Genomic DNA, 27,500 nt, shown 5'->3' with positions numbered 1-27,500 from the left:
GGGGTGGAGGCTGTGTGAGAGCTGTGTTGAATAGTCAGCCTTCTCCTGCATGCTAAGTGGGGTGGAGGCTGTGTGAGAGCTGTGTTGAATAGTCAGCCTCTCCTGCATGCTAAGTGGGGTGGAGCTGGTGTGAGAGCTGTGTTGAATAGTCAGCCTCTCCTGCATGCTAAGTGGGGTGGAGGCTGTGTGAGAGCTGTGTTGAATAAAGAGGTGCTGATACACATTGATAAGAGTACCAGGGGTTCCACCCACATCTACACTCCACAGACAACATGATCCCTACAGGCCACCGTACACAACATAAAGTGTAACTCACTTTACCACCAGGGGAAAAGCATGGTCAAGGCACTAGAACAATGGAGCAGAGTAGGAGGTGTAGTGAACGTGTGAGGGGTTGGCTACTCTGGCTTCAGGGGCCAAGAGTAAACCCTTAGACTAAACCCTTAGACTAATCCCTTAGAGTAAACCCTTAGACTAAACCCTTAGAGTAAACCCTTAGAGTAAACCCTTAGACTAAACCCTTAGACTAATCCCTTAGAGTAAACCCTTAGAGTAAACCCTTAGAGTAAACCCTTAGACTAAACCCTTAGAGTAAACCCTTAGAGTAAACCCTTAGACTAAACCCTTAGAGTAAACCCTTAGACTAAACCCTTAGAGTAAACCCTTAGACTAAACCCTTAGAGTAAACCCTTAGAGTAAACCCTTAGACTAAACCCTTAGAGTAAACCCTTAGAGTAAACCCTTAGAGTAAACCCTTAGACTAAACCCTTAGACTAAACCCTTAGACTAAACCCTTAGAGTAAACCCTTAGAGTAAACCCTTAGAGTAAACCCTTAGACTAAACCCTTAGAGTAAACCCTTAGAGTAAACCCTTAGAGTAAACCCTTAGACTAAACCCTTAGACTAATCCCTTAGAGTAAACCCTTAGACTAAACCCTTAGACTAAACCCTTAGACTAAACCCTTAGAGTAAACCCTTAGACTAAACCCTTAGAGTAAACCCTTACTGTGCATGGTGCTAAAATGAAGCAATGAGGCACGAGGAGGTGTGCTATATGGCCATTATACCACGGCTAAGGGCTGTTCTTATGCACGACACAACGCGGAGAGCCTGGACACAGCCCTTAGCTGTGGTATATTGGCCATATACCACAAACCCCCGAGGTGCCTTATTGCTATTATAAACTGGTTACCAACGTAATTAGAGCAGTAAAAATACAAATGTTGTCATACGGTCTGACATACCACGGCTGTCAGCCAATCGGCATTCAGGGCTCGAACCACCCAGTTTATAATGTAGTATAAGGGCGTGTTTAGGTGATTGATAATGCTGGAGTGATTGTGACATCACCACTCACTAGCCCAGGTAGTCCCAAACTAGCCCTCCTATTGGCTGAGGGCCAGGGGTCACAGAGGTCGACACCTGCTGAGGCTCATGGGAACGCCGCAGGTGGGAGTGGGAGGGGGCCGGCAGGGACGGCTGTCTGAGAGCCAGGCGGATACAGACATATTTGTACACAGACACGTACACACACACACAAACACACACTTAACACACACACTTAACACACACATACACACACAGTGCATTCACAAAGAGCACTGTAGCATGAGGACACACGTCTACAGTACTGCCAGTAGTTAAAACAAGACAGAAAGCATGGGGGTGTAGGACTGAGATGGAGCTACCGTAAGAGATTACAAAGAACACAAGAGATGAACATACATAGATACTGGAACACAAGGAGACAGACAGGACAGGGGTTATATATTATTGTAGAGAACAGACAGGACAGGGGTTATATATTATTGTAGAGAACAGACAGGACAGGGGTTATATATTATTGTAGAGAACAGACAGGACAGGGGGGTTATATATTATTGTAGAGAACAGACAGGACAGGGGTTATATATTATTGTAGAGAACAGACAGGACAGGGGTTATATATTATTGTAGAGAACAGACAGGACAGGGGTTATATATTATTGTAGAGAACAGACAGGACAGGGGTTATATATTATTATAGAGAACAGACAGAGGACAGGGGTTATATATTATTGTAGAGAGCAGACAGTCTTACTTCTCCAGTTCATTGATTTTCTTGTCCTTGTCGTTCTTCTCGTTCTCCATCTCTCTGAGGATCTCCAGCAACCGGTCCACCTCTACCTGGGCCTTCCCAGAATCCTCTCTGTGCCGAGTCACCTCCTGTTCCAGAGTAACGATGCGTTCTGACAGCTCCGTGTTGGCCTGGGCCTCCAGCATGGCATTCTGGGCCTGGACAGAGGGCAGGGGTCAGAGGTCAGTGGTTAGAGGTCACGATAACAGCGCATGGTCACTGGTAGTGCGACATCACACGAGTTTGGATTTGGCCCTGAGGCTTGAGCCCTATACAGCTGTTCTCAAGTCTGTCCTGCCCCCTCTGGCCCTGAGCCCTATACAGCTGTTCTCAAGTCTGTCCTGCCCCCCTCTGGCCCTGAGGCCTGAGCCCTATACAGCTGTTCTCAAGTCTGTCCTGCCCCCCTCTGGCCCTGAGCCCTATACAGCTGTTCTCAAGTCTGTCCTGCCCCCCTCTGGCCCTGAGCCCTATACAGCTGTTCTCAAGTCTGCCCTGCCTCCCTCTGGCCCTGAGCCCTATACAGCTGTTCTCAGACCTGTCCTACCTCCTTCCTCTGTGTTATTTGGAAGCAGGGCCACACCTCCAACACTGACCTGAGGACAGGGATGGCCACGCCTCCAACACTGACCTGAGGACAGGGATGGCCACGCCTCCAACACTGACCTGAGGACAGGGATGGCCACGCCTCCAACACTGACCTGAGGACAGGGATGGCCACACCTCCAACACTGACCTGAGGACAGGGATGGCCACGCCTCCAACACTGACCTGAGGACAGGGATGGCCACGCCTCCAACACTGACCTGAGGACAGGGATGGCCACACCTCCAACACTGACCTGAGGACAGGGATGGCCACGCCTCCAACACTGACCTGAGGACAGGGATGGCCACGCCTCCAACACTGACCTGAGGACAGGGATGGCCACGCCTCCAACACTGACCTGAGGACAGGGATGGCCACGCCTCCAACTTTATGTATGTTTCTCTTTCTTCTCTAATTTCAGTTCCATGTAGGCCACGCCCAAACCCATGCTGGGGCTGGGGGGGGGGGGGGTGAACGGAGGGACACACACGACACCCAGGCACCTGCTCTAACCATGGGAGGGGGGATGAGGGAATAGAGGGGGAATAGAGGGGGTATAGAGGGAGAATAGAGGGGATATAGAGGGAGAATAGAGGGGATATAGAGGGGGAATAGAGGGGGTGTATAAGGGGGTATATGGGGGAATAGAGGGGATATAGAGGGAGAATAGAGGGGATATAGAGGGGGAATAGAGGGGGTGTATAAGGGGGTATATGGGGAATAGAGGGGATATAGAGGGAGAATAGAGGGGATATAGAGGGGAATAGGGGGTGTATAAGGGGGTATATGGGGGAATAGAGGGGGAATAGAGGGGGTGTGGGGTGAGAACAAGGCTACCCTCCCCCCTGACTTCCCCAGAGGTTAGCTGTCTGTGACGTCAAGGCCCAGTAGGAGAGGAAGAGGCTGGGTGTAGGGGGCTGGTTAGGGGGCTGTCTAGGGGACAGAGAAGTGGCTGGCTAAGCTGACTTGGGCTGGGTAATGTCCCATGTCTTGGGCCCTCAGGGTTAGCTGTCTGTGGTGTCCAGTCCCAGACCAAGAGGCTGGCTAGGGGACGTAGTGACAGTCCCAGCACCCCCACTGTGGAGTGTGTTCCACATGCTGCCACAACCTTAGCTAACCCTGTGACATCAGGGCTGGGACACGCGCTGAAGAGAAAAGGACTGGGGAAAATGACTAAGGTCTCTAATGTGTGTGTGTGTGTGTGTGTGTGTGTGTGTGTGTGTGTGTGTCTGTGTGTGTGTGTGTGTGTGTGTCTGTGTCTGTGTGTGTGTGTGTGTGTGTGTGTGTGTGTGCTGTGTGTGCGTGTGTGTGTGTGTGTGTGTGTGTGTGTGTGTGTGTGTGTGTGTCTGTGCGTGTGTGTGTGTGTGCGTGCATGCGTGCGTGCGTGTGTCGTGTGTGTGTGTGTGTGTGTGTGTGTGTGTGTGTGTGTGTGTGTGTACTCCACATAAATCCATTTATTCAAGTCCCATTAATGTCTACTGGCCCTGAGCAGGGAACTAAGTTTAGACACTACAGGCTTTAGTTTCAACTTAACTGGTCAGTCCTAATGTGAAATCATTAAGTCAATTTCCCCTCACAGTGAACGGAGTCAGTCTGGAGGACAGGGTCAGAGAGAGATAGAGAGAGAGAAGAACAGTGTGAGAGAGAGTCAGAGAGAGGAACAGAGAGAGGGGGGAAAGAGGGAGAAAGTGAGAGAGAGTCAGAGAAAGAGAGAGAGAGAGAGAGAGAGAGAGAGAGAGAGAGAGAGAGAGAGAGAGAAGAACAGTGTGAGAGAGAGAGAGTCAGAGAGAGGAACAGAGGGAGGGAGAGAAAGAGTAAGAGAGATTAACAGAGAGAGAGAGAGAGAGAGAGACAAGCCAGAGAGAAAGAGAGAGAGAGAGACAAGCCAGAGAGAAAACGATGATGGAGATACAGTAAGAAAGGAATGATTAAAAGAAAGGAGAGGAGAACAGGAAGAGAGGAGGAGAGGAGGAGAGGAGAAGAGGAGAGGGGGAGAAGAGGAGAGGAGGAGAGGGGGGAGAGGAGAAGAGGAGAAGAGGAGAGGAGGAGAGGAGGAGAGGGGGAGGGGAGAGGATAAGAGGAGAGAGAGGAGAGAAGGAGAAGAGGAGAGGAGGAGAGGAGGAGAGGAGAGGAGGATAGGGGAGGGGGGGAGAGGAGAAGAGGAGAAGAGGAGAAGAGGAGAGGAGGAGAGGAGGAGAGAAGGAGAAGAGGAGAGGAGGAGAGGAGGGGAGGGGAGAGGATAAGAGGAAGAGAAGGAGAGAAGGAGAGAAGGAGAAGAGGAGAGGAGGAGAGGAGGGGAGGGGAGAGGATAAGAGGAAGAGAAGGAGAGAAGGAGAGAAGGAGAAGAGGAGAGGAGGAGAGGAGGAGAGGAGGAGAGGGGAGAGGAGAGAAGGAGAGAAGGAGAAGAGGAGAGGAGGGAGGAAATGGAAAGGAAGACACAATGACATGAGAAACAGGAGGAGATCAAAGTGAATCAACAGTGACACTTGAAGGATAGCAGGGAGAGTCAGGAGTCTGATCACAGACACCACCACCACACACATTACAGCATGATTGACATGTCCATTCCACTGGCAGGATGAGTAGGGGATCTGTCAGTGGCTGTCTACTCCACTAGACATCACAACGCTGGATCACACACTGGACAGGTCTAGTAAAGGACTGGGGCCATAGCTAAGAGCTGGTCTGAGAGCAGTTTGAAGGCTGTGCAGTTGAATGGGGCAGGTTGGAGTGTCCATCTAAGATCTGACTGCTTGACCTCGACATCACATACCAGGCAGGCTAACTGATTGGACAGGTCTACTGAGAGACATTATACTGATCCTAATGCTGTGGGACGGCTATAGAGTTGACTGGGACAAGGCTAAGAACTGACCTGAAAGCAGTCTGAGACCTGTGAGTGAAGTTGAATGGGGTAGAGTCATGGTGTAGGGTTAATAACTGATCTCAGTGGAAGATCACTAGTAAGAACTGACCTCAGTTCAGTTGAAGGCCTATGTCATTGACTGCAACAGGGCTGGGGAGTAAGACTAGTAAGAACTGACCTCAGTTCAGTGGAAGGCCCATGTCATTGACTGCAACAGGGCTGGGGAGTAAGACTAGTAAGAACTGACCTCAGTTCAGTGGAAGGCCCATGTCATTGACTGCCACAGGGCTGGGGAGTAAGACTAGTAAGAACTGACCAGAGTGCAGTGATACAGTAGGTGGTTTTATTAAAGATGAGAAAAAAGATGACCTTCTTGAGCTGGTTCTCCATCTTGATGCACTCCTCTTTCCTCTGCTCCAGAGACATCTCCAGACTCTTCAGCCTAGAGTCCTTCTTCAGACCGGAGGAGGCCAGCGACGACGCATGCTCCTTAAGGTCTAACAGGTTGGTCTGGGAGGGAGGGAGGAGGGGGAGGGAGGGAGGGAGGGGGAGGAGGGAGGGGGGAGGGAGGGAGGGAGGGAGAGAGGGGGAGGGGAGGGAGGGAGGGGGGGAGCGCGGGGAGGGAGGGAGGGAGAGAGGGAGGGAGGGGGGAGAGGGGAGGGAGGGATGGGGGAGAGGGGGGGGGGACAAACAAAGACGGAGAGAGAAAAAAAAGTCAAAAGTAATTCAAAGGACAAAGTGTTATTCAAGCTTCCATTTACATTCTCTGAGGAGTGAGTGGAATACAAAGTTAATGTTCAATAAAGCACAAATCAATGCTAACTTGATGGGCTAGGAACCTGTCATGGCAACCACACACACACACACACACACACACACACACACACACACACACACACACACACACACACACACACACACACACACAACACACACACACACACACACACACACACACACACACACACACACACACACACACACACACACACACACACACACACACACACACACCTCTCTTCTGTCCTATCGCTCACTGTCACAGACAATAAGCCCATCCTGTCAGGGTAACAGGAAGGCCCCAAATGTCTTTCCCATGGTTCCATAACCCATCATTCAGTAGGGTGACATGGGAACATGGCAGGGTTGGAGTAAACATCACGCTGCCTGGTGAAGCAGCAGATAATGACCTCCATCATCACACCATATCCCCTACCTCTTCCTCTCTCTCCCTCTCTCTCTATCTCTCTGTCTCTCTCTATCTGTCTCTCTCTATCTATCTATCTGTCTCTCTCTCTTTCTCTCTCTCTCTGTCTCCCTCTCTCTCTCTCTGTGTCTCCCTCTCTCTCTCTCTCTCTCTCTCTCTCTCTCTCTCTGTCCTCTCTCTTTCTCTCTCTGTCTCTCTCTCTCTGTCTCTCTTCTCTCTGTCTCTCTGTGTTCTGTCTCTCTGTTTCTGTCTCTCTCTCTCTCTCTCCGTCTCTCTCTCTAATTCAATTTAAGGGCTTTATTGGCATGGGAACCATATCTCTCTCTCTCTCTCTTTCTCTCTAATTCAATTTAAGGGCTTTATTGGCATGGGAAACATATCTCTCTCTCTCTCTCTTTCTCTCTCTCCCTCCCTCCCTCTACAATACAGAACAGGCTGATCACGTCTCCATGTTTCTCCATGTTCTGATCCACAATCCAAATACACAGCCTTCCATCCATGGATAACTGTTTCCTGTCTTTCTTTTTACCTCTGTTTTCTCCCAGAGAGAGAGCGAGAGAGAGAGAGAGAGAGAGAGGAGAGAGATGAGAGAGAGAGAGAGAGAGAGAGAGAGAGAGAGGGAGAGAGACAGAGAGAGAAAGAGACAGCGAGAGAGAGAGACAGAGAGAGAGAGAGAGAGAGAGACAGAGAGTCAGAGGGAGAGAGAGACAGAGAGAGAGAGAGAGAGAGAGAGAGAGATAGAGAGAGAGAGAGAGAGAGAGAGAGGGTCGCGTTGGGTTAGAAAAACACTGCTTTCTGGCTTGTTGTCCAGTTTTTATGATTGCTATGCAAAGGAGAGGGGAGAACAGAGGGACTCAGAGAAGGAGAGTAAGCTTGTGAAAATTCATTGATGCTAACACGCCATGCCACGTATTGTAAGGCAGTCTGGGAGACAAAGCATTTAGGTCACTGGGGTGGAGGTCGACACAAGGTGTATTACATTATGAATCAGAATCATACATATACTAATACCTGACTTCAGAGGAGATAAAACCTTTCTCCACAAACACATTCAGACCAACAAGCCCACAGATACAGCTGAATGTCAGAAGTTTACATACACCTTCGCCAAATACATTTAAAAAACGTTTTTTACAATTCCTGACATTTAATCCTAATAAAAATTCCCTGTTTTAGGTCAGTTAGGATCACCACTTTATTTTAAGAATGTGAAATGTCAGAATAATAGTAGAGAGAATGATTTATTTCAGCTTTTAATTTTCTTTCATTTGCCCATGATGTCAAGCAAAGAGGGACTGAGTTTGAAGGTAGGCCTTGAAATACATCCACAGGTACACCTCCAATTGGACTCAGATGATGTCAATTAGCCTATCAGAAGCTTCTAAAGTCATGACATCATTTTCTGGAATTTTCCAAGCTGTTTAAAGGCACAGTCAACTTAATGTATGTAAACCTCTGACTCACTGGAATTGTGATACAGTGAATTATAAGTGAAATAATCTGTCTGTAAACAATTGTTGGAAAAAGTACTTGTTTCATGCACAAAGTAGATGTCCTAACCGACTTGCCAAAACTATAGTTTGTTAACAATTTGTGGAGTGGTTTAAAAAATGAGTTTTAATGACTCCAACCTCAGTGTATGTAAACTTCCCACATCAACTGTACATACACCTGGCTGAGGAGAGAGAGTGATGGGGTGGATTAAAGAGATATGAAGTGGGTGAGAGGGGCGAGGGGCAGAGCTAGCTGGGAGCTATGAAGTGGGTTAGAGGGGCGAGGGGCAGAGCTAGCTGGGAGATATGCTGGGAGACTACTCGGTGGAGAGAGGTGAGAAATGGTTATAGTATGTTGGTACAGCTGGATATTGTAGTATGTTGGTACAGCTGGATGTTACAGTATGTTGGTACAGCTGGATGTTGTAGTATGTTGGTACAGCTGGATGTTGTAGTATGTTGGTACAGCTGGATGTTACAGTATGTTGGTACAGCTGGATGTTGTAGTATGTTGGTACAGCTGGATGTTGTAGTATGTTGGTACAGCTGGATGTTGTAGTATGTTGGTACAGCTGGATGTTACAGTATGTTGGTACAGCTGGATGTTGTAGTATGTTGGTACAGCTATTGTTACAGTATGTTGGTACAGCTGGATGTTACAGTATGTTGGTACAGCTGGATGTTGTAGTATGTTGGTACAGCTGGATGTTGTAGTATGTTGGTACAGCTGGATGTTACAGTATGTTGGTACAGCTGGATGTTACAGTATGTTGGTACAGCTGGATGTTACAGTATGTTGGTACAGCTGGATGTTGTAGTATGTTGGTACAGCTGAATGTTACAGTATGTTGGTTCAGCTGGATGTTGTAGTATGTTGGTACAGCTGGATGTTGTAGTATGTTGGTACAGCTGGATGTTGTAGTATGTTGGTACAGCTGGATGTTACAGTATGTTGGTACAGCTGGATGTTACAGTATGTTGGTACAGGTGGATGTTGTAGTATGTTGGTACAGCTGGATGTTGTAGTATGTTGGTACAGCTGGATGTTACAGTATGTTGGTACAGCTGGATGTTGTAGTATGTTGGTACAGCTGGATGTTACAGTATGTTGGTACAGCTGGATGTTACAGTATGTTGGTACAGCTGGATGTTACAGTATGTTGGTACAGCTGGATGTTGTAGTATGTTGGTACAGGTGGATGTTGTAGTATGTTGGTACAGCTGGATGTTACAGTATGTTGGTACAGCTGGATGTTACAGTATGTTGGTACAGCTGGATGTTGTAGTATGTTGGTACAGCTGGATGTTGTAGTATGTTGGTACAGGTGGATGTTGTAGTATGTTGGTACAGCTGGATGTTACAGTATTGTTGGTACAGCTGGATGTTACAGTATGTTGGTACAGCTGGATGTTACAGCTATGTTGGTACAGCTGGATGTTGTAGTATGATGGTACAGCTGGATGTTACAGTATGTTGGTACAGCTGGATGTTGTAGTATGTTGGTACAGCTGGATGTTACAGTATGTTGGTACAGCTGGATGTTACAGTATGTTGGTACAGCTGGATGTTGTAGTATGTTGGTACAGCTGGATGTTAGCAGTATGTTGGTACAGCTGGATGTTACAGTATGTTGGTACAGCTGGATGTTACAGTATGTTGGTACCAGCTGGATGTTGTAGTATGTTGGTACAGCTGGATGTTGTAGTATGTTGGTACAGCTGGATGTTACAGTATGTTGGTACAGCTGGATGTTACAGTATGTTGGTACAGCTGGATGTTACAGTATGTTGGTACCGCTGGATGTTGTAGTATGTTGGTACAGCTGGATGTTGTAGTATGTTGGTACAGCTGGAGAAAGTAAGTGGGTTGTTGGTTGGGATTTGTGTTGTGTGATGTGTTAAAGCTGTATTAGGAGCAGACAGACAGCCTAGAGGAATGCTGAGGAGTACACAGTATAGGAATAACACGAACAACAAACCTATTGTACCATTATATAGTAGAAAAAATATGACAGGATATTTACAGCTGCCCTCCTCCTGTGTGTTGTACTTGCATGTGTCAAACATCTGTACTGAATGATCATTTCAATGTTGGGCCTGTTTTCTGTGGAACTAGGGGTCGTCTAAGAGAGGGGGGGCCCCAAGAGAGAAAGATAACATTTTGAGGTAGGCTATCAACAGAGGAACCTTTTATCTTGCTCACACACACACACACACACACACACACCACACACACACACACACACACACACACACACACACACACTTGCTGAGGAAAGTCCCAGGTCCATCCCCTCCTCCTTTTATCATTCTGTCCGTTCATTCTGTCTCTGAGACAAACAGCAGACCTGAGAACATCAGCAGTGGTCCACAGCTGACTGACTGGCTGACAGCTCCTGGCCGACCTGCAGACTGATTGCCTTGTCCCTGCCAGACAGTCACATACGCCCATGGCTTAGTATTCTCCTCTGCTCTGTCTGCCTGCCACTCTCAGGACAGGCCAGTACCCAGTCAATCAATAGGCAGAGAGAGAGTCAATTGCTGATGTTTGGGCAGGGCTGTCTGTCTGTCATTCAGGACTCTGTGACTTATCCAGTCTAATACTCTGTGGACTATTTCTCAGCTAAATGACTGGCTGGAATTCAAGGTGACCCTGCAGGTCAGGCAGCTTGAGTGGGGTCAACGTGGGGTCAGAATATGGTCTTGGTTCGATGATTGTATGGTCATTGTTGTCACGGTTGTCGTCGGGAAAGGAGGACCAAAATGCAGCAGGTATGTGGTTGCTCATCTTGAACTTTTATTAGACTCAAAATGAACACCAAAATAACAACACGAACTCACAATCAACAAACAGTCTTCTCAGGCTCACACACGCTAGACAAGAAACAATCTCCCACAAGACCTACACCAAACAATTACCCATATATAGGACTCTCAATCAGAGGCAACGAGGAAGCACCTGCCTCCAATTGAGAGTCCCAAACCCCCATTAACCTAACATAGAAATACACTCACTAGACTAAACATAGAAATACATAAACATAGAACATAAACCAAAACCCGGAAATAATAAATCAAACGCCCTTCTGCAAAAACACCACCCCGAACCACCTAAAACAAATACCCTCTGCCATGTCCTGACCAAACTACCATAACAATTAACCCTTATACTGGTCAGGACGTGACAATTGTGTTATCCCTGTCTGGTCATTGTAGCTCACCTCTCGATCAGACAGGTCTCCCTGCAATAGACTGAGTATGGTGCCTGTCTGGTCATTGTAGCTCACCTCTCGATCAGACAGGTCTCCCTGCAATAGACTGAGTATGGTGCCTGTCTGGTCATTGTAGCTCACCTCTCGATCAGACAGGTCTCCCTGCAATAGACTGAGTATGGTGCCTGTCTGGTCATTGTAGCTCACCTCTCGATCAGACAGGTCTCCCTGCAATAGACTGAGTATGGTGCCTGTCTGGTCATTGTAGCTCACCTCTCGATCAGACAGGTCTCCCTGCAATAGAGTGAGTTTCTCTCTGAGCTCCTTCAGTTCTTTCTTGTTGGACTCGATGTCTTCTGTCTTCTCTCTGTCGTCTCTGTCTCTCTGCTCCTTCAGACGCTCAATGATACGCTCCTACAGAGAGGGTCAGAGGGTTAATTCACACATACTCACCTGTAGAGGAACGGCTTGTTAGAAACAGGGGTCAGGGCCTCCCGAGTGGCGCAGTGGTCTAAGACACTGCATCACAGTGCTACTTCTGCCATTAGAGATCCTGGGTTAGAGTCCAGCCTCTGTCTCAGTGGTCTAAGACACTGCATCACAGTGCTACTTCTGCCATTAGAGATCCTGGGTTAGAGTCCAGCCTCTGTCTCAGTGGTCTAAGACACTGCATCACAGTGCTACTTCTGCCACTAGAGATCCTGGGTTAGAGTCCAGGCTCTGTCTCAGTGGTCTAAGACACTGCATCACAGTGCTACTTCTGCCATTAGAGATCCTGGGTTAGAGTACAGGCTCTGTCTCAGTGGTCTAAGACACTGCATCACAGTGCTAGTTCTGCCACTAGAGATCCTGGGTTAGAGTCCAGCCTCTGTCTCAGTGGTCTAAGACACTGCATCACAGTGCTACTTCTGCCATTAGAGATCCTGGGTTAGAGTCCAGGCTCTGTCTCAGTGGTCTAAGACACTGCATCACAGTGCTACTTCTGCCATTAGAGATCCTGGGTTAGAGTCCAGGCTCTGTCTCAGTGGTCTAAGACACTGCATCACAGTGCTACTTCTGCCATTAGAGATCCTGGGTTAGAGTCCAGGCTCTGTCTCAGTGGTCTAAGACACTGCATCACAGTGCTACTTCTGCCATTAGAGATCCTGGGTTAGAGTCCAGGCTCTGTCTCAGTGGTCTAAGACACTGCATCACAGTGCTAGTTCTGCCACTAGAGATCCTGGGTTAGGGGAGGGTTTAGCCCAGCGTCGTCCAGGTTAGGGGAGGGTTTAGCCCAGCGTCGTTCAGGATAGGGGAGGGTTTAGCCCAGCGTCGTCCAGGTTAGGGGAGGGTTTAGCCCAGCGTCGTCCAGGTTAGGGGAGGGTTTGGCCCAGCGTCGTCCAGGTTAGGGGAGGGTTTGGCCCAGCGTCGTCCAGGATAGGGGAGGGTTTAGCCCAGCGTCGTCCAGGTTAGGGGAGGGTTTGGCCCAGCGTCGTCCAGGTTAGGGGAGGGTTTAGCCCAGCGTCGTCCAGGATAGGGGAGGGTTTAGCCCAGCGTCGTCCAGGTTAGGGGAGGGTTTAGCCCAGCGTCGTCCAGGTTAGGGGAGGGTTTAGCCCAGCGTCATCCAGGTTAGGGGAGGGTTTGGCCCAGCGTCGTCCAGGTTAGGGGAGGGTTTAGCCCAGCGTCGTTTGGGTTAGGAGAGGGTTTGGCCGGCAGGGATGTCCTTGTCCCATTGCGGTCTAGTGACTCCTGTGGCGGGCCGGGTGTAATGCACGCTGACACGGTCGCCAGGTGTACAGTATTTCCTCTGACACATTGGTGCGGCTGGCTTCCTGGTTAAGCAGTCATTGTGTGAAGAAGCAGTGCGGCTTGGTTGGGTCGTGTTTCGGAGGACGCACGGCTCTCGACCTTCGCCTCTCCCGAGTCCCCACGGGAGTTGCAGTGATGAGACAAGAACTACCAATTGGATTCCCCATGACTGTAAAGGTGAGGTGGGCCACCCTGCCTAAGAGTTCCTCTTCTATTGGTTTCTATTGACAACAGGGTCTGAATGTTGTTTTGAGGGACATTACACCTGGCCTGGAAAATAATCTAGTGGATATTGCTATATTTGAATGGCTATTATTACGTAATATTAAACTAATAATAACCACTTGTTGTTTAATAATAAGTATGTTTTTCCTCATTCATCGCCTCACACACAGTCCATCAAAGTTTAACTGGCGCTTGAACTTACTCACTCCTTATATCACAAGTAGAACAGTGTCTGGCAGAGTGTTCAACCTTCACAGCCAGTCAGAACAACACACACCACATACTGGGAGACCAACGGTTGGCTCTGTTCATCTCACACCACCTCAACCAAGCTCTGCATCGCAGCAAGGCCTTTACCACAACACTGTGTTTTCAGAAACTGTCAATTCATTTACAACTCCTCTATTAAAACACTCTGAAATGAATCAGGTCTAATTCTGGTGCATTCAGCTAAGGCAGCTGAGGCACTCAGAGGTGAACACCCTACCATTATAATATGTGTGAGAGTGAGAGAGAGAGAGAGAGAGAGGGAGAGAGAGAGAGAGGGGGAGAGAGAGAGACAGAGAGGGGGAGAGAGAGGGAGAGAGAGAGACAGAGAGGGAGAGAGAGAGACAGAGAGAGACAGAGATAGAGGGAGAGAGAGGGTGAGATGGAGAGAGGGTGAGACAAAGTGAGAGAGAGGGAGAGAGATGGAGAGGGAGAGACAGGGTGAGATGGAGAGAGAGAGGGTGAGAGGGATAGAGACGGAGAGAGGGTGAGGAAGAAAGAGAGGGGAGAGGTAGAGAGGAGAGGAGAGATAGGAAGAGAGAGGGGAGGGGGAGAGAGAAAGAGAGAGAGGGGGGGAGAACAACCCAGAGCTATAACGTGTGAGCGGTTCTCCATAATAACACAACTCTGACTCAAGAAAGAAATACTCTAAATCCTAAAAGGAGGGAGGGAGGGAGGGAGGGAGGGGGAGAGGGGTAGGGAGGGAGGGAGGGAGGGAGGGAAGGAAGGACGGGGAGGGAGGGAGGGAGGGAGGGAGGGAGGGAGGGAGGGAGGGAGGGAAAGAAGGAGGGTAGTAGTGTAGTAGTGTGGTAGTGTAGTAGTGTGGTAGTGTAGTAGTATAGTAGTGTGGTGTAGTAGTGTAGTAGTGTGGTAGTGTTGTGTGGTAGTGTGGTAGTGTGTTGTGTAGTAGTGTGGTAGTGTAGTAGTGTAGTAGTGTGGTAGTGTGTTGTGTAGTAGTGTGGTAGTGTGGTAGTGTAGTAGTGTGGTAGTGTAGTAGTGTGGTAGTGTAGTAGTATAGTAGTGTGGTGTAGTAGTGTAGTAGTGTGGTAGTGTTGTGTGGTAGTGTGGTAGTGTGTTGTGTAGTAGTGTGGTAGTGTAGTAGTGTAGTAGTGTGGTAGTGTGTTGTGTAGTAGTGTGGTAGTGTGGTAGTGTAGTAGTGTGGTAGTGTAGTAGTGTGGTAGTGTGGTAGTAGTGTAGTGGTGTTGTAGTGTAGTAGTGTTGTAGTGTGGTAGTGTAGTAGTGTTGTAGTGTAGTAGTGTAGTAGTGTTGTAGTGTAGTAGTGTAGCTGTGCTGCTGTGTGTTACAGCATCATTCTCATAGCTCAGTCACTACAACTAAACCACAGCTTTTATTTTCATAGACCACAAATTCTAATTTTACAATGACGGCCTATCCAGGCCAGACCCTCCCTAACCTGGACGGCCTATCCAGGCCAAACCCTCCCTAACCTGGACGGCCTATCCAGGCCAAACCCTCCATAACCTGGACGGCCTATCCAGGCCAAACCCTCCCTAACCTGGACAGCCTATCCAGGCCAAATTCTCCCTAACCTGGACGGCCTATCCAGGCCAAATTCTCCCTAACCTGGACGGCCTATCCAGGCCAAACCCTCCCTAACCTGGACGGCCTATCCAGGCCAAACCCTCCCTAACCTGGACGGCCTATCCAGGCCAAACCCTCCCTAACCTGGACGGCCTATCCCGGCCAAACCCTCCCTAACCTGGACAAAGCTGGGCCAATTGTGCGCCACCCTATGGGACTCCCAATCACGGCCGGTTGTGATACAGCCCGGGATCGAACCAGGGTGTCTGTAGTGACACCTCTAGCACTGAGATGCAGTGCCTTAGACCTCTGCGCCACTCGGGAGCCCCAAAGCTCGTGTGTGTGTGTGTGTGTGTGTGTGTGTGTGTGTGTGTGTGTGTGTGTGTGTGTGTGTGTGTGTGTGTGTGTGTGTGTGTGTGTGTGTGTGTGTGTGTGTGTGTGTGTGTTTGTATAATATATACCTTCTCAGCCAGTGCTTCTTCCAGGGTGGTGAGAGCTGTGTCAGTGTTAGAGGTGTCTGTCTGGAGAGACCTGACTCTGTCCTTCAAACTACTCATCTGTTTCTCCTTGTCTCTCAGCTGCTCCTGCAGATTCTCAATCTGAACAGAGGGACAGACAGGAAAGGAGGGAGGAAGGGAAGGAGGAGGGGAGGTGAAAGGATGAGGGAAGGAGAGGGAGGGAGGGAGGGAGGGAGGGAGGGAGGGAGGGAGGGAGGGAGGGAGGGAGGGAGGGAGGGAGAATGGATGAGGGAGGGAGAGGGAGAGGGAGGGAGAACGGATGAGGGAGGGAGAGGGAGAGGGAGGGAGAATGGATGAGGGAGGGAGAGGGAGGGAGGGAGAATGGATGAGGGAGGGAGAGGGAGGGAGGGAGAGAGAATGGATGAGGGAGGGAGAGGGAGGGAGGGAGAATGGATGAGGGAGGGAGAGGGAGAGGGAGGGAGGGAGAATGGATGAGGGAGGGAGAGAGAGCATTGTGAGTCAGCAGAAAACACACACATAAGCTCTTGCTTGAGTGACACACACACGCGCACACACACACACACACACACACACACACACACACACACACACACACACACACACACACACACACACACACACACACACACACACACACACACACACAGGACAAACAAAGACAGAGAAGCATGTTCAATGTAGAACGAACAAACAGAACAGAACAGACAGAACACAACAGACAGAACACAACACAACAGACAGAACACAACACAACACAACAGACAGAACACAACACAACAGACAGAACACAACAGAACAGACAGGACACAACAGACAGAACACAACAGACACAACAGAACAGACAGAACACAACAGACAGAACACAACAGACACAACACAACAGACACAACAGAACAGACAGAACACAACACAGCAGACAGAACAGACAGGACACAACAGACAGAACACAAGACAACAGACAGAACACAACAGACAGGACACAACAGACAGAACACAACACAACAGACAGAACACAACAGAACACAACACAACAGACACAACACAACAGAACAGAACACAACACAACAGACACAACACAACACAACAGACACAACAGACAGAACACAACACAACAGACAGAACCCAACACAACAGACAGAACACAACAGACATAACCCAACACAACAGACAGAACACAACAGACAGAACACAACAGAACACAACACAACAGACACAACAGACAGAACGCAACACAACAGACACAACACAACAGAACACAACAGAACAGAACACAACAGAACAGAACACAACAGAACAGAACAGAACACAACAGAACAGAACACAACAGAACAGAACACAACAGAACACAACACAACAGAACACAACAGACAGAACACAACTGACAGAACACAACAGAACACAACAGACAGAACACAACTGACAGAACAGAACAGACAGAACACAACAGAACACAAGAGAACAGAACAGAACAGACAGAACACAACACAACAGACAGAACAGAACAGACAGACAGAAGACAACAGACAGAACACAACACAACAGACAGAACACAACAGACAGAACACAACACAACAGACACAACAGAACAGACAGAACACAACACAACAGGCAGAACAGACAGAACACAACAGAACTGACAGACAGAACACAACAGACAGAACACAACACAACAGACAGAACACAACAGGCAGAACAGACAGAACACAACAGACAGAACACAACAGACACAACACAACAGACAGAACACAACACAACAGACAGAACACAACACAGCAGACAGAACACAGCAGACAGAACACAACAGACAGAACACAACAGACACAACACAACAGACACAACAGAACAGACAGAACACAACAGACAGAACACAACAGACACAACACAACAGACACAACAGAACAGACAGAACACAACACAGCAGACAGAACAGACAGGACACAACAGACAGAACACAACTGACAGAACAGAACAGACAGAACACAACAGAACACAACAGAACACAACAGAACAGACAGAACACAACACAACAGACAGAACACAACACAACAGACAGAACAGACAGAACACAACACAGCAGACAGAACACAGCAGAACACAACAGACAGAACACAACTGACAGAACAGAACAGACAGAACACAACAGAACACAACAGAACACAACAGAACAGACAGAACACAACACAACAGACAGAACAGAACAGACAGACAGAAGACAACAGACAGAACACAACACAACAGACAGAACACAACAGACAGAACACAACACAACAGACACAACAGAACAGACAGAACACAACACAACAGGCAGAACAGACAGAACACAACAGAACTGACAGACAGAACACAACTGACAGAACACAACACAACAGAACAGACAGAACACAACACAACAGACAGAACACAACAGACACAACAGAACTGACAGAAGACAACAGACAGAACACAACACAACAGAACAGACAGAACACAACACAACAGACAGAACACAACAGACACAACAGAACTGACAGAAGACAACAGACAGAACACAACACAACAGACACAACAGAACACAGCAGACAGAACACAGCAGACAGAACACAACAGACAGAACACAACAGACAGAACACAACAGACACAACACAACAGACACAACAGAACAGACAGAACACAACAGACACAACACAACAGACACAACAGAACAGACAGAACACAACACAGCAGACAGAACAGACAGGACACAACAGACAGAACACAAGACAACAGACAGAACACAACACAACAGACAGAACACAACACAACAGACAGAACAGACAGAACACAACACAGCAGACAGAACACAGCAGAACACAACAGACAGAACACAACTGACAGAACAGAACAGACAGAACACAACAGAACACAACAGAACAGAACAGAACAGACAGAACAGAACAGACAGACAGAAGACAACAGACAGAACACAACACAACAGACAGAACACAACAGACAGAACACAACACAACAGACACAACAGACAGAACGCAACACAACAGACAGAACAGAACAGACAGACAGAAGACAACAGACAGAACACAACACAACAGACAGAACACAACAGACAGAACACAACACAACAGACACAACAGACAGAACGCAACACAACAGACACAACACAACAGACAGAACACAACAGAACACAACAGAACAGAACACAACAGAACAGAACACAACAGAACAGAACAGAACACAACAGAACAGAACACAACAGAACAGAACACAACAGAACACAACACAACAGAACACAACAGACAGAACACAACTGACAGAACACAACAGAACACAACAGACAGAACACAACTGACAGAACAGAACAGACAGAACACAACAGAACACAACAGAACAGAACAGAACAGACAGAACACAACACAACAGACAGAACAGAACAGACAGACAGAAGACAACAGACAGAACACAACACAACAGACAGAACACAACAGACAGAACACAACACAACAGACACAACAGAACAGACAGAACACAACACAACAGGCAGAACAGACAGAACACAACAGAACACAACAGACAGAACACAACACAACAGACAGAACACAACAGACAGAACAGACAGAACACAACAGACAGAACACAACAGACACAACACAACAGACACAACAGAACAGACAGAACACAACAGACAGAACACAACAGACACAACACAACAGACACAAGACAACAGACAGAACACAACACAACAGACAGAACAGACAGAACACAACAGAACACAACAGAACAGAACAGAACAGACAGAACACAACACAACAGACAGAACAGAACAGACAGACAGAAGACAACAGACAGAACACAACACAACAGACAGAACACAACTGACAGAACAGAACAGACAGAACACAACAGAACACAACAGAACAGAACAGAACAGACAGAACACAACACAACAGACAGAACAGAACAGACAGACAGAAGACAACAGACAGAACACAACACAACAGACAGAACACAACAGACAGAACACAACACAACAGACACAACAGAACAGACAGAACACAACACAACAGGCAGAACAGACAGAACACAACAGAACTGACAGACAGAACACAACTGACAGAACACAACACAACAGAACAGACAGAACACAACACAACAGACAGAACACAACAGACACAACAGAACTGACAGAAGACAACAGACAGAACACAACACAACAGAACAGACAGAACACAACACAACAGACAGAACACAACAGACACAACAGAACTGACAGAAGACAACAGACAGAACACAACAGACACAACAGAACAGACAGAACACAACACAACAGACACAACAGAACAGACAGAACACAACAGAACAGTTTTTCCAGAGAACACACAGTGGCCATTCAGATTTTCCACCGCAGAGCGATGTTTCCTGAATAGAGTTGCAAAGGGAAGGTATATTACTGGAAACTGTCAACGTTTACCAGTAAACTGAATTCATTATTTCCACTTTCCACAAAAAATTGAGGCTTGAATAAAACAGTGTTTAATTTCCATTGTCAACTTTTCTTATCTGGCTGTGAAAGGTGGCTTTAGTACCTGGAGCTGAGAGGTTGATAAATGGCATGGCTATGTGAGAGAGCACACGACACACACACACACTGAATCTATATCTGTCTCTCCCTCTCTTACACACACACACACACACACATATTCATTCATCATCAGAGACAGCTCAATGAAGAGACTGTCTGTTTCTTTCTCCTATTTCACATTTAATTAAACACAGACTGATTTGATTAATACCTGTAATATTCTGTCTATCACCATAAACTGGTGTCAATATATCACCTCACGTATGAATGTCCTCTCTCCCTCCCCTCTCTTTCCCTCTCCCATTCTCTCTTTCTCTCTCCCATTCTATCTCTCCCTCCCCTCTCTTTCCCTCTCCCATTCTCTCTTTCTCTCTCCCATTCTATCTCTCCCTCCCCCCTCTCTCTCTCTCCCATTCTATCTCTCTCTCTCCCATTCTCTCTCTTTCTCTCTCTCTGTCTCTCTCTCTCTCCCTCCCCTCTCTTTCCCTCTCCATGCTCTCTCCCATTCTCTCTTTCTCTCTCCCATTCTATCTCTTTCTCTCTCTCTGTCTCTCTCTCTCTCCCTCCCCTCTCTTTCCCTCTCCCATTCTCTCTCTCCCATTCTCTTTCTCTCTCTCCCATTCTCTCTTTCTCTCTCTCCCATTCTCTCTTTCTCTCTCCCATTCTCTCTTTCTCTCTCTCCCATTCTCTCTTTCTCTCTCCCATTCTCTCTTTCTCTCTCTCCCATTCTCTCTTTCTCTCTCCCATTCTCTCTTTCTCTCTCCCATTCTCTCTTTCTCTCTCTCCCATTCTCTCTTTCTCTCTCCCATTCTCTCTTTCTCTCTCCCATTCTCTCTATCTCTCTCCCATTCTCTATCTCTCTCTCCCATTCTCTCTTTCCCTCTCCCATTCTCTCTCTCCCATTCTCTCTCTGTCTCTCTCTCTCTCCCTCCCCTCTCTCTCTCTCTCTCGCTCACTCTGAAATAATTGAGGGGGTGAGAACCAAAGTACAAAAACTAATCACACCATAAATATAGTTAATTGCTGTTAATCACAAATATAAAATGCATTATTCAGCGTCTAAATATGAAAGTGTTTTGTTTCTCTGAGGCAGTTTGACGACTTCATCTCTTTTCTTATCTGTCAAAGTCAGGTCAAAGTCGGTGACCATGGCAATGAGCTGTCCACTGGCTCATCCAATCAGAAGTCTGGAGGGAAGGCTGGTGTATGATCCACTCCAAATCAGCCTGAAGGCTCCCAACCCCGCAGCATCCCTAACCCCGCAGCATCCCCAACCCCGCAGCATCCCTAACCCCGCAGCATCCCTAACCCCGCAGCATCCCCAACCCCACAGCATCCCTAACCCCGCAGCATCCCTAACCCCGCAGCATCCCCAACCCCACAGCATCCCTAACCCCGCAGCATCCCTAACCCCGCAGCATCCCTAACCCCGCAGCATCCCCAACCCCGCAGCATCCCTAACCCCGCAGCATCCCCAACCCCGCAGCATCCCTAACCCCGCAGCATCCCTAACCCCGCAGCATCCCCAACCCCACAGCATCCCTAACCCCGCAGCATCCCCAACCCCCCAGCATCCCCAACCCCACAGCATCCCCAACCCCGCAGCATCCCCAACCCCGCAGCATCCCCAACCCCGCAGCATCCCCAACCCTGCAGCATCCCCAACCCCCCAGCATCCCCAACCCCGCAGCATCCCCAACCCCGCAGCATCCCCAACCCCCCAGCATCCCTAACCCCGCAGCATCCCCAACCCCGCAGCATCCCCAACCCCGCAGCATCCCTAACCCCGCAGCATCCCCAACCCCCCAGCATCCCCAACCCCACAGCATCCCAAACCCCGCAGCATCCCTAACCCCGCAGCATCCCCAACCTCGCAGCATCCCCAACCCCGCAGCATCCCCAACCCCCAGCATCCCCAACCCTGCAGCATCCCCAACCCCGCAGCATCCCTAACCCGCAGCATCCCTAACCCCGCAGCATCCCTAACCCCTCAGCATCCCCAACCCTGCAGCATCCCTAACCCCGCAGCATCCCTAACCCCGCAGCATCCCTAACCCCTCAGCATCCCCAACCCTGCAGCATCCCTAACCCCGCAGCATCCCTAACCCCACAGCATCCCCAACCCTGCAGCATCCCTAACCCGTAGCATCCCCAACCCCACAGCATCCCTAACCCCACAGCATCCCCAACCCTGCAGCATCCCTAACCCGCAGCATGGCTCATGAAGATCTAAACAATATGCTAATATCTCAATCTTCTCCTCTGTTAGACTGTTTAGATCTCTGGGCTCTAGAAGAGGGACCCATTTGAGGGGAGGGCTCAGGTGGCTTGGGATACTAATGTACCCGTATGTGTGAGTCTGGGAAAGACACTCAGGCCGGGAATGGAAGGGAGACCACCCAAAGGCTATTGGGACAATAGTCTACAGAACAGACGACTAGCCACGAAGAGTGATATCTCCCTCTCTTTCTCAGTCTTTATCTCCTTCTATCCTCCTCTCCCTCTCTTTCTCAGTCTTTATCTCCTATCCTCCGCTCTGTCAGTCCAGAATCATCTTTAGCTGTTGTTCATCTTAATAATTAAAAATCATGTTTTATTCTTCTAAAGGTCCCCTCAAAAAACGAATTGAACAATAATAACCTGCGACGTAGCCAACAATGAGAGTTCATGGTCGACATCGTAAGAAAATACACAATTGTGTCAACTTACAGTATGAATTTAATTAAACCGCTGGATGTTTTGGCACAAAGGTTTCTCAAAAGAAAAACAAACGAAAAAACTGAGTGGAAAAAGTGAGAAGAAATTTGATAATGAATTTTTCTGCCCTGGTGCAGTTCAAACAACTACAGCTGCTTCCCAAGAAGAAACAAAACCAGGGTTTGGCCGGTTTATTGTTTTAAATCATGTTCAGACATGTTTAGACAGATGTCCTAAATTCCATCCCAAATGGCACCGTATTCCCTATGTACTGCACTAAAGTGCCATAGGGCTCTGGTCAAAAGTAGTCCACTATAAAGGATATAGGGTGCCATTTGGCATTGGTCCCTGGTCTGTGATGCTGATAGTCAGTCAGTAGAGGTGTTTTAAAGTGAATAGTTGAACAGTTTCATAGTTGAGAAAAGGAAAGGGCCGTCTTGGTAATGGGGCCTCACACTGTAAACTGTTGGTTTGATCTGGTCTCTAACAGGGTTGAGTCATCTCTCTCTGTCTCTCTCTCCCTCTCTCTCTCCCGTCTCCCTCTCCCTCTCCCTGTCTCTCCCTCTCTCTCCCTGTCTCTCCCCTCTCTCTCTCTCTCTCTCTCTCTCTCTCTCTCTCTCTCTCTCTCTCTCTCTCTCTCTCTCTCTCTCTCTCTCTCTCTCTCCTCTCTCTCTCTCTCTCTGGAGGGAGGGAGGGAGGGAGGGAGGGAGGGAGGGAGGGAGGGAGGGAGGGAGGTGGTTTAAGGTGTCCTCATGCTTCCCAGCTGAAACAGTTCAGAAGACATTGTACATATATTATGAAGTCATTGTGTGATGTTTATGTTCTTTCTGGACTTCAATAAGAGTTTTTTCAGTTGTTCGGGGACACAATAAAACATTATTGAGGCAAGCCTAAGTCTACGCCCCTTCGTCGGTGATTCTTCAGTAGGGATTCTTCAGTAGGGATTCTTCAATAGTGATTCTTCAGTAGGGATTCTTCAGTAGTGATTCTTCAGGAGTGATTCTTCAGTAGTGATTCTTCAGGAGTGATTCTTCAGTAGTGATTCTTCAGTAGGGATTCTTCAGTAGGGATTCTTCAGTAGTGATTCTTCAGTAGTGATTCTTCAGTAGGGATTCTTCAGTAGTGATTCTTCAGTAGGGATTCTTCAGTAAAGTCTTTGTTGTCATTCAATGAAAGACACCTCGTTTTCATGCACATGGTGGACTGAGTCTGCCCAGAGACCTAGAGTATTTCCACTGGCTCATTAATCACCAGTCTACCTGACAGCCTGATTGACAGCCAGATTGACAGCCTGCCAGAAGTCAGGATATAAAACACACACCAATATGTACACAGACAAAGGTAGAAATAGACACCTTGAACTGTATGGCGGGACATTAGAAAGCAGTCACACACTCTCCTGTGTAGACTTGTCTGAACCCTCCAACACACTTGACATTCAGAGAGACTGTTCCTTTGATCCAGCCTGCGCTTCTTCAGACTGGCTGTGGTGTAACACTGTCTCATTAGGGCCCTGGATAACACACACACACCGAGACACACACACACACACACACACACACACACACACACACACACACACACACACACACACACACACCGAGACACACACACACACACACACACACAACCGAGACACACACACACACATACACACACTCACACCGAGACACACACACACACACACACACACACACACACACACACACACACACACACACACACACACACACACACACACACACACACACACACACACACACACACACCCCAGACACATACACACACCAGACACGACACACACACCGAGACACACACACACACACACACACACACACACACACACACCAGACACCCCAGACACACACACACTGAGACACACACACCGAGACACACACACACACACACACACACACACACACACACCGAGACACACACACACACACACACACACACACACACACACACACACACACACACACACACACACACACACACACACACACACACACCAGACACCCCAGACACATACACACACCAGACACGACACACACACACACACCAGACACCCCAGACACACACACACCGAGACACACAGACACACACACACACACCAGACACGAGACACACACACACACCGAGACACACACACCGAGACACACACACACACACCGAGACACACACACCGAGACACACACACTGAGAGACACACACACCGAGACACACACACTGAGAGACATTTTAATCCTGCATATTGTAGGAAGACGTTGTATCTCTGTAGTTCGTTCCAGTCCCGGTCCTGCCTCTCAACACACAGCAGCTGTCTAAACATCATCCACCCATTCTACACACAGCAGCTGTCTAAACATCATCCACCCATTCAACACACAGCAGCTGTCTAAACATCATCCACCCATTCAACACACAGCAGCTGTCTCCAACATCATCCACCCATTCAACACACAGCAGCTGTCTCCAACATCATCCACCCATTCAACACACAGCAGCTGTCACCAACATCATCCAGCCATTCAACACACAGCAGCTGTCTCCAACATCATCCACCCATTCAACACACAGCAGCTGTCTCCAACATCATCCACCCATTCAACACACAGCAGCTGTCTAAACATCATCCACCCATTCAACACACAGCAGCTGTCTAAACATCATCCACCCATTCAACACACAGCAGCTGTCTCCAACATCATCCACCCATTCAACACACAGCAGCTGTCTCCAACATCATCCACCCATTCAACACACAGCAGCTGTCTCCAACATCATCCACCCATTCAACACACAGCAGCTGTCTCCAACATCATCCACCCATTCAACACACAGCAGCTGTCTCCATCATCCACCCATTCAACACACAGCAGCTGTCTCCTACATCATCCACCCATTCAACACACAGCAGCTGTCTCCATCATCATCCACCCATTCAACACACAGCAGCTGTCTAAACATCATCCACCCATTCAACACACAGCAGCTGTCTCCATCATCATCCACCCATTCAACACACAGCAGCTGTCTAAACATCATCCACCCATTCAACACACAGCAGCTGTCTCCATCATCATCCACCCATTCAACACACAGCAGCTGTCTAAACATCATCCACCCATTCAACACACAGCAGCTGTCTCCAACATCATCCAGCCATTCAACACACAGCAGCTGTCTCCAACATCATCCACCCATTCAACACACAGCAGCTGTCTCCAACATCATCCACCCATTCAACACACAGCAGCTGTCTCCAACATCATCCACCCATTCAACACACAGCAGCTGTCTCCAACATCATCCACCCATTCAACACACAGCAGCTGTCTAAACATCATCCACCCATTCAACACACAGCAGCTGTCTAAACATCATCCACCCATTCAACACACAGCAGCTGTCTCCAACATCATCCACCCATTCAACACACAGCAGCTGTCTCCAACATCATCCACCCATTCAACACACAGCAGCTGTCTCCAACATCATCCACCCATTCAACACACAGCAGCTGTCTCCAACATCATCCACCCATTCAACACACAGCAGCTGTCTCCATCATCCACCCATTCAACACACAGCAGCTGTCTCCTACATCATCCACCCATTCAACACACAGCAGCTGTCTCCATCATCATCCACCCATTCAACACACAGCAGCTGTCTAAACATCATCCACCCATTCAACACACAGCAGCTGTCTCCATCATCATCCACCCATTCAACACACAGCAGCTGTCTAAACATCATCCACCCATTCAACACACAGCAGCTGTCTCCAACATCATCCAGCCATTCAACACACAGCAGCTGTCTCCAACATCATCCACCCATTCAACACACAGCAGCTGTCTCCAACATCATCCACCCATTCAACACACAGCAGCTGTCTCCTACATCATCCACCCATTCAACACACAGCAGCTGTCTCCAACATCATCCACCCATTCAACACACAGCAGCTGTCTCCAACATCATCCACCCATTCAACACACAGCAGCTGTCTAAACATCATCCACCCATTCAACACACAGCAGCTGTCTCCAACATCATCCAGCCATTCAACACACAGCAGCTGTCTCCAACATCATCCACCCATTCAACACACAGCAGCTGTCTCCAACATCATCCAGCCATTCTGCATCAGGCAGCTTCAGACAGCGCATCATCACTACAATCACCTCTGCTAATCACTGACCACTTCACAAAATGACTGTGTTGCTCTTCCCAAATAACCGTTCCCTTACTAACAACAGGATGTGATCTTAGAGCTTCCTGTTAAACTCTCTGTGGTCTGCAGTATTTAGCTAGAGTATCTACACTGAAAAGCATACAGCGTAATATGCAGATCCCAGAAGTGTTCCATGTGCACAAAAACCTGATTTCTCTCAAATTTTGTGCACAAATTTGCAGTGGTGGAAAAAGTACCCAATTGTCATACTTGAGTAAAAGTAAAGAT

At 48.2% G+C, this 27,500-nt stretch overlaps 1 protein-coding gene across 1 annotated transcript in view; it reads right to left on the bottom strand.

Moving 5' to 3' along the window:
- Positions 1-27,500, bottom strand: part of LOC145861340 (ELKS/Rab6-interacting/CAST family member 1) — a 293,504-nt gene that overhangs the window by 59,968 nt on the left and 206,036 nt on the right. The window contains exons 12-15 of the mRNA XM_082963346.1: positions 15,763-15,900; positions 11,753-11,893; positions 5,937-6,077; positions 2,081-2,274 (exon numbers count right to left, since the gene is read on the bottom strand). Coding sequence (XP_082819472.1) covers positions 2,081-2,274; positions 5,937-6,077; positions 11,753-11,893; positions 15,763-15,900 — 614 coding nt within the window. The remainder of the gene's footprint in view (positions 1-2,080; positions 2,275-5,936; positions 6,078-11,752; positions 11,894-15,762; positions 15,901-27,500) is intronic.

This window comes from Salmo salar, chromosome 17 (genome assembly GCF_965601325.2).
Source record: "Salmo salar chromosome 17, fSalSal1, whole genome shotgun sequence".
Taxonomy (NCBI): domain Eukaryota; kingdom Metazoa; phylum Chordata; class Actinopteri; order Salmoniformes; family Salmonidae; genus Salmo; species Salmo salar.
Note: the sequence above shows the minus strand (reverse complement) of the source record. Positions and strands in the feature narration are given on the sequence as shown.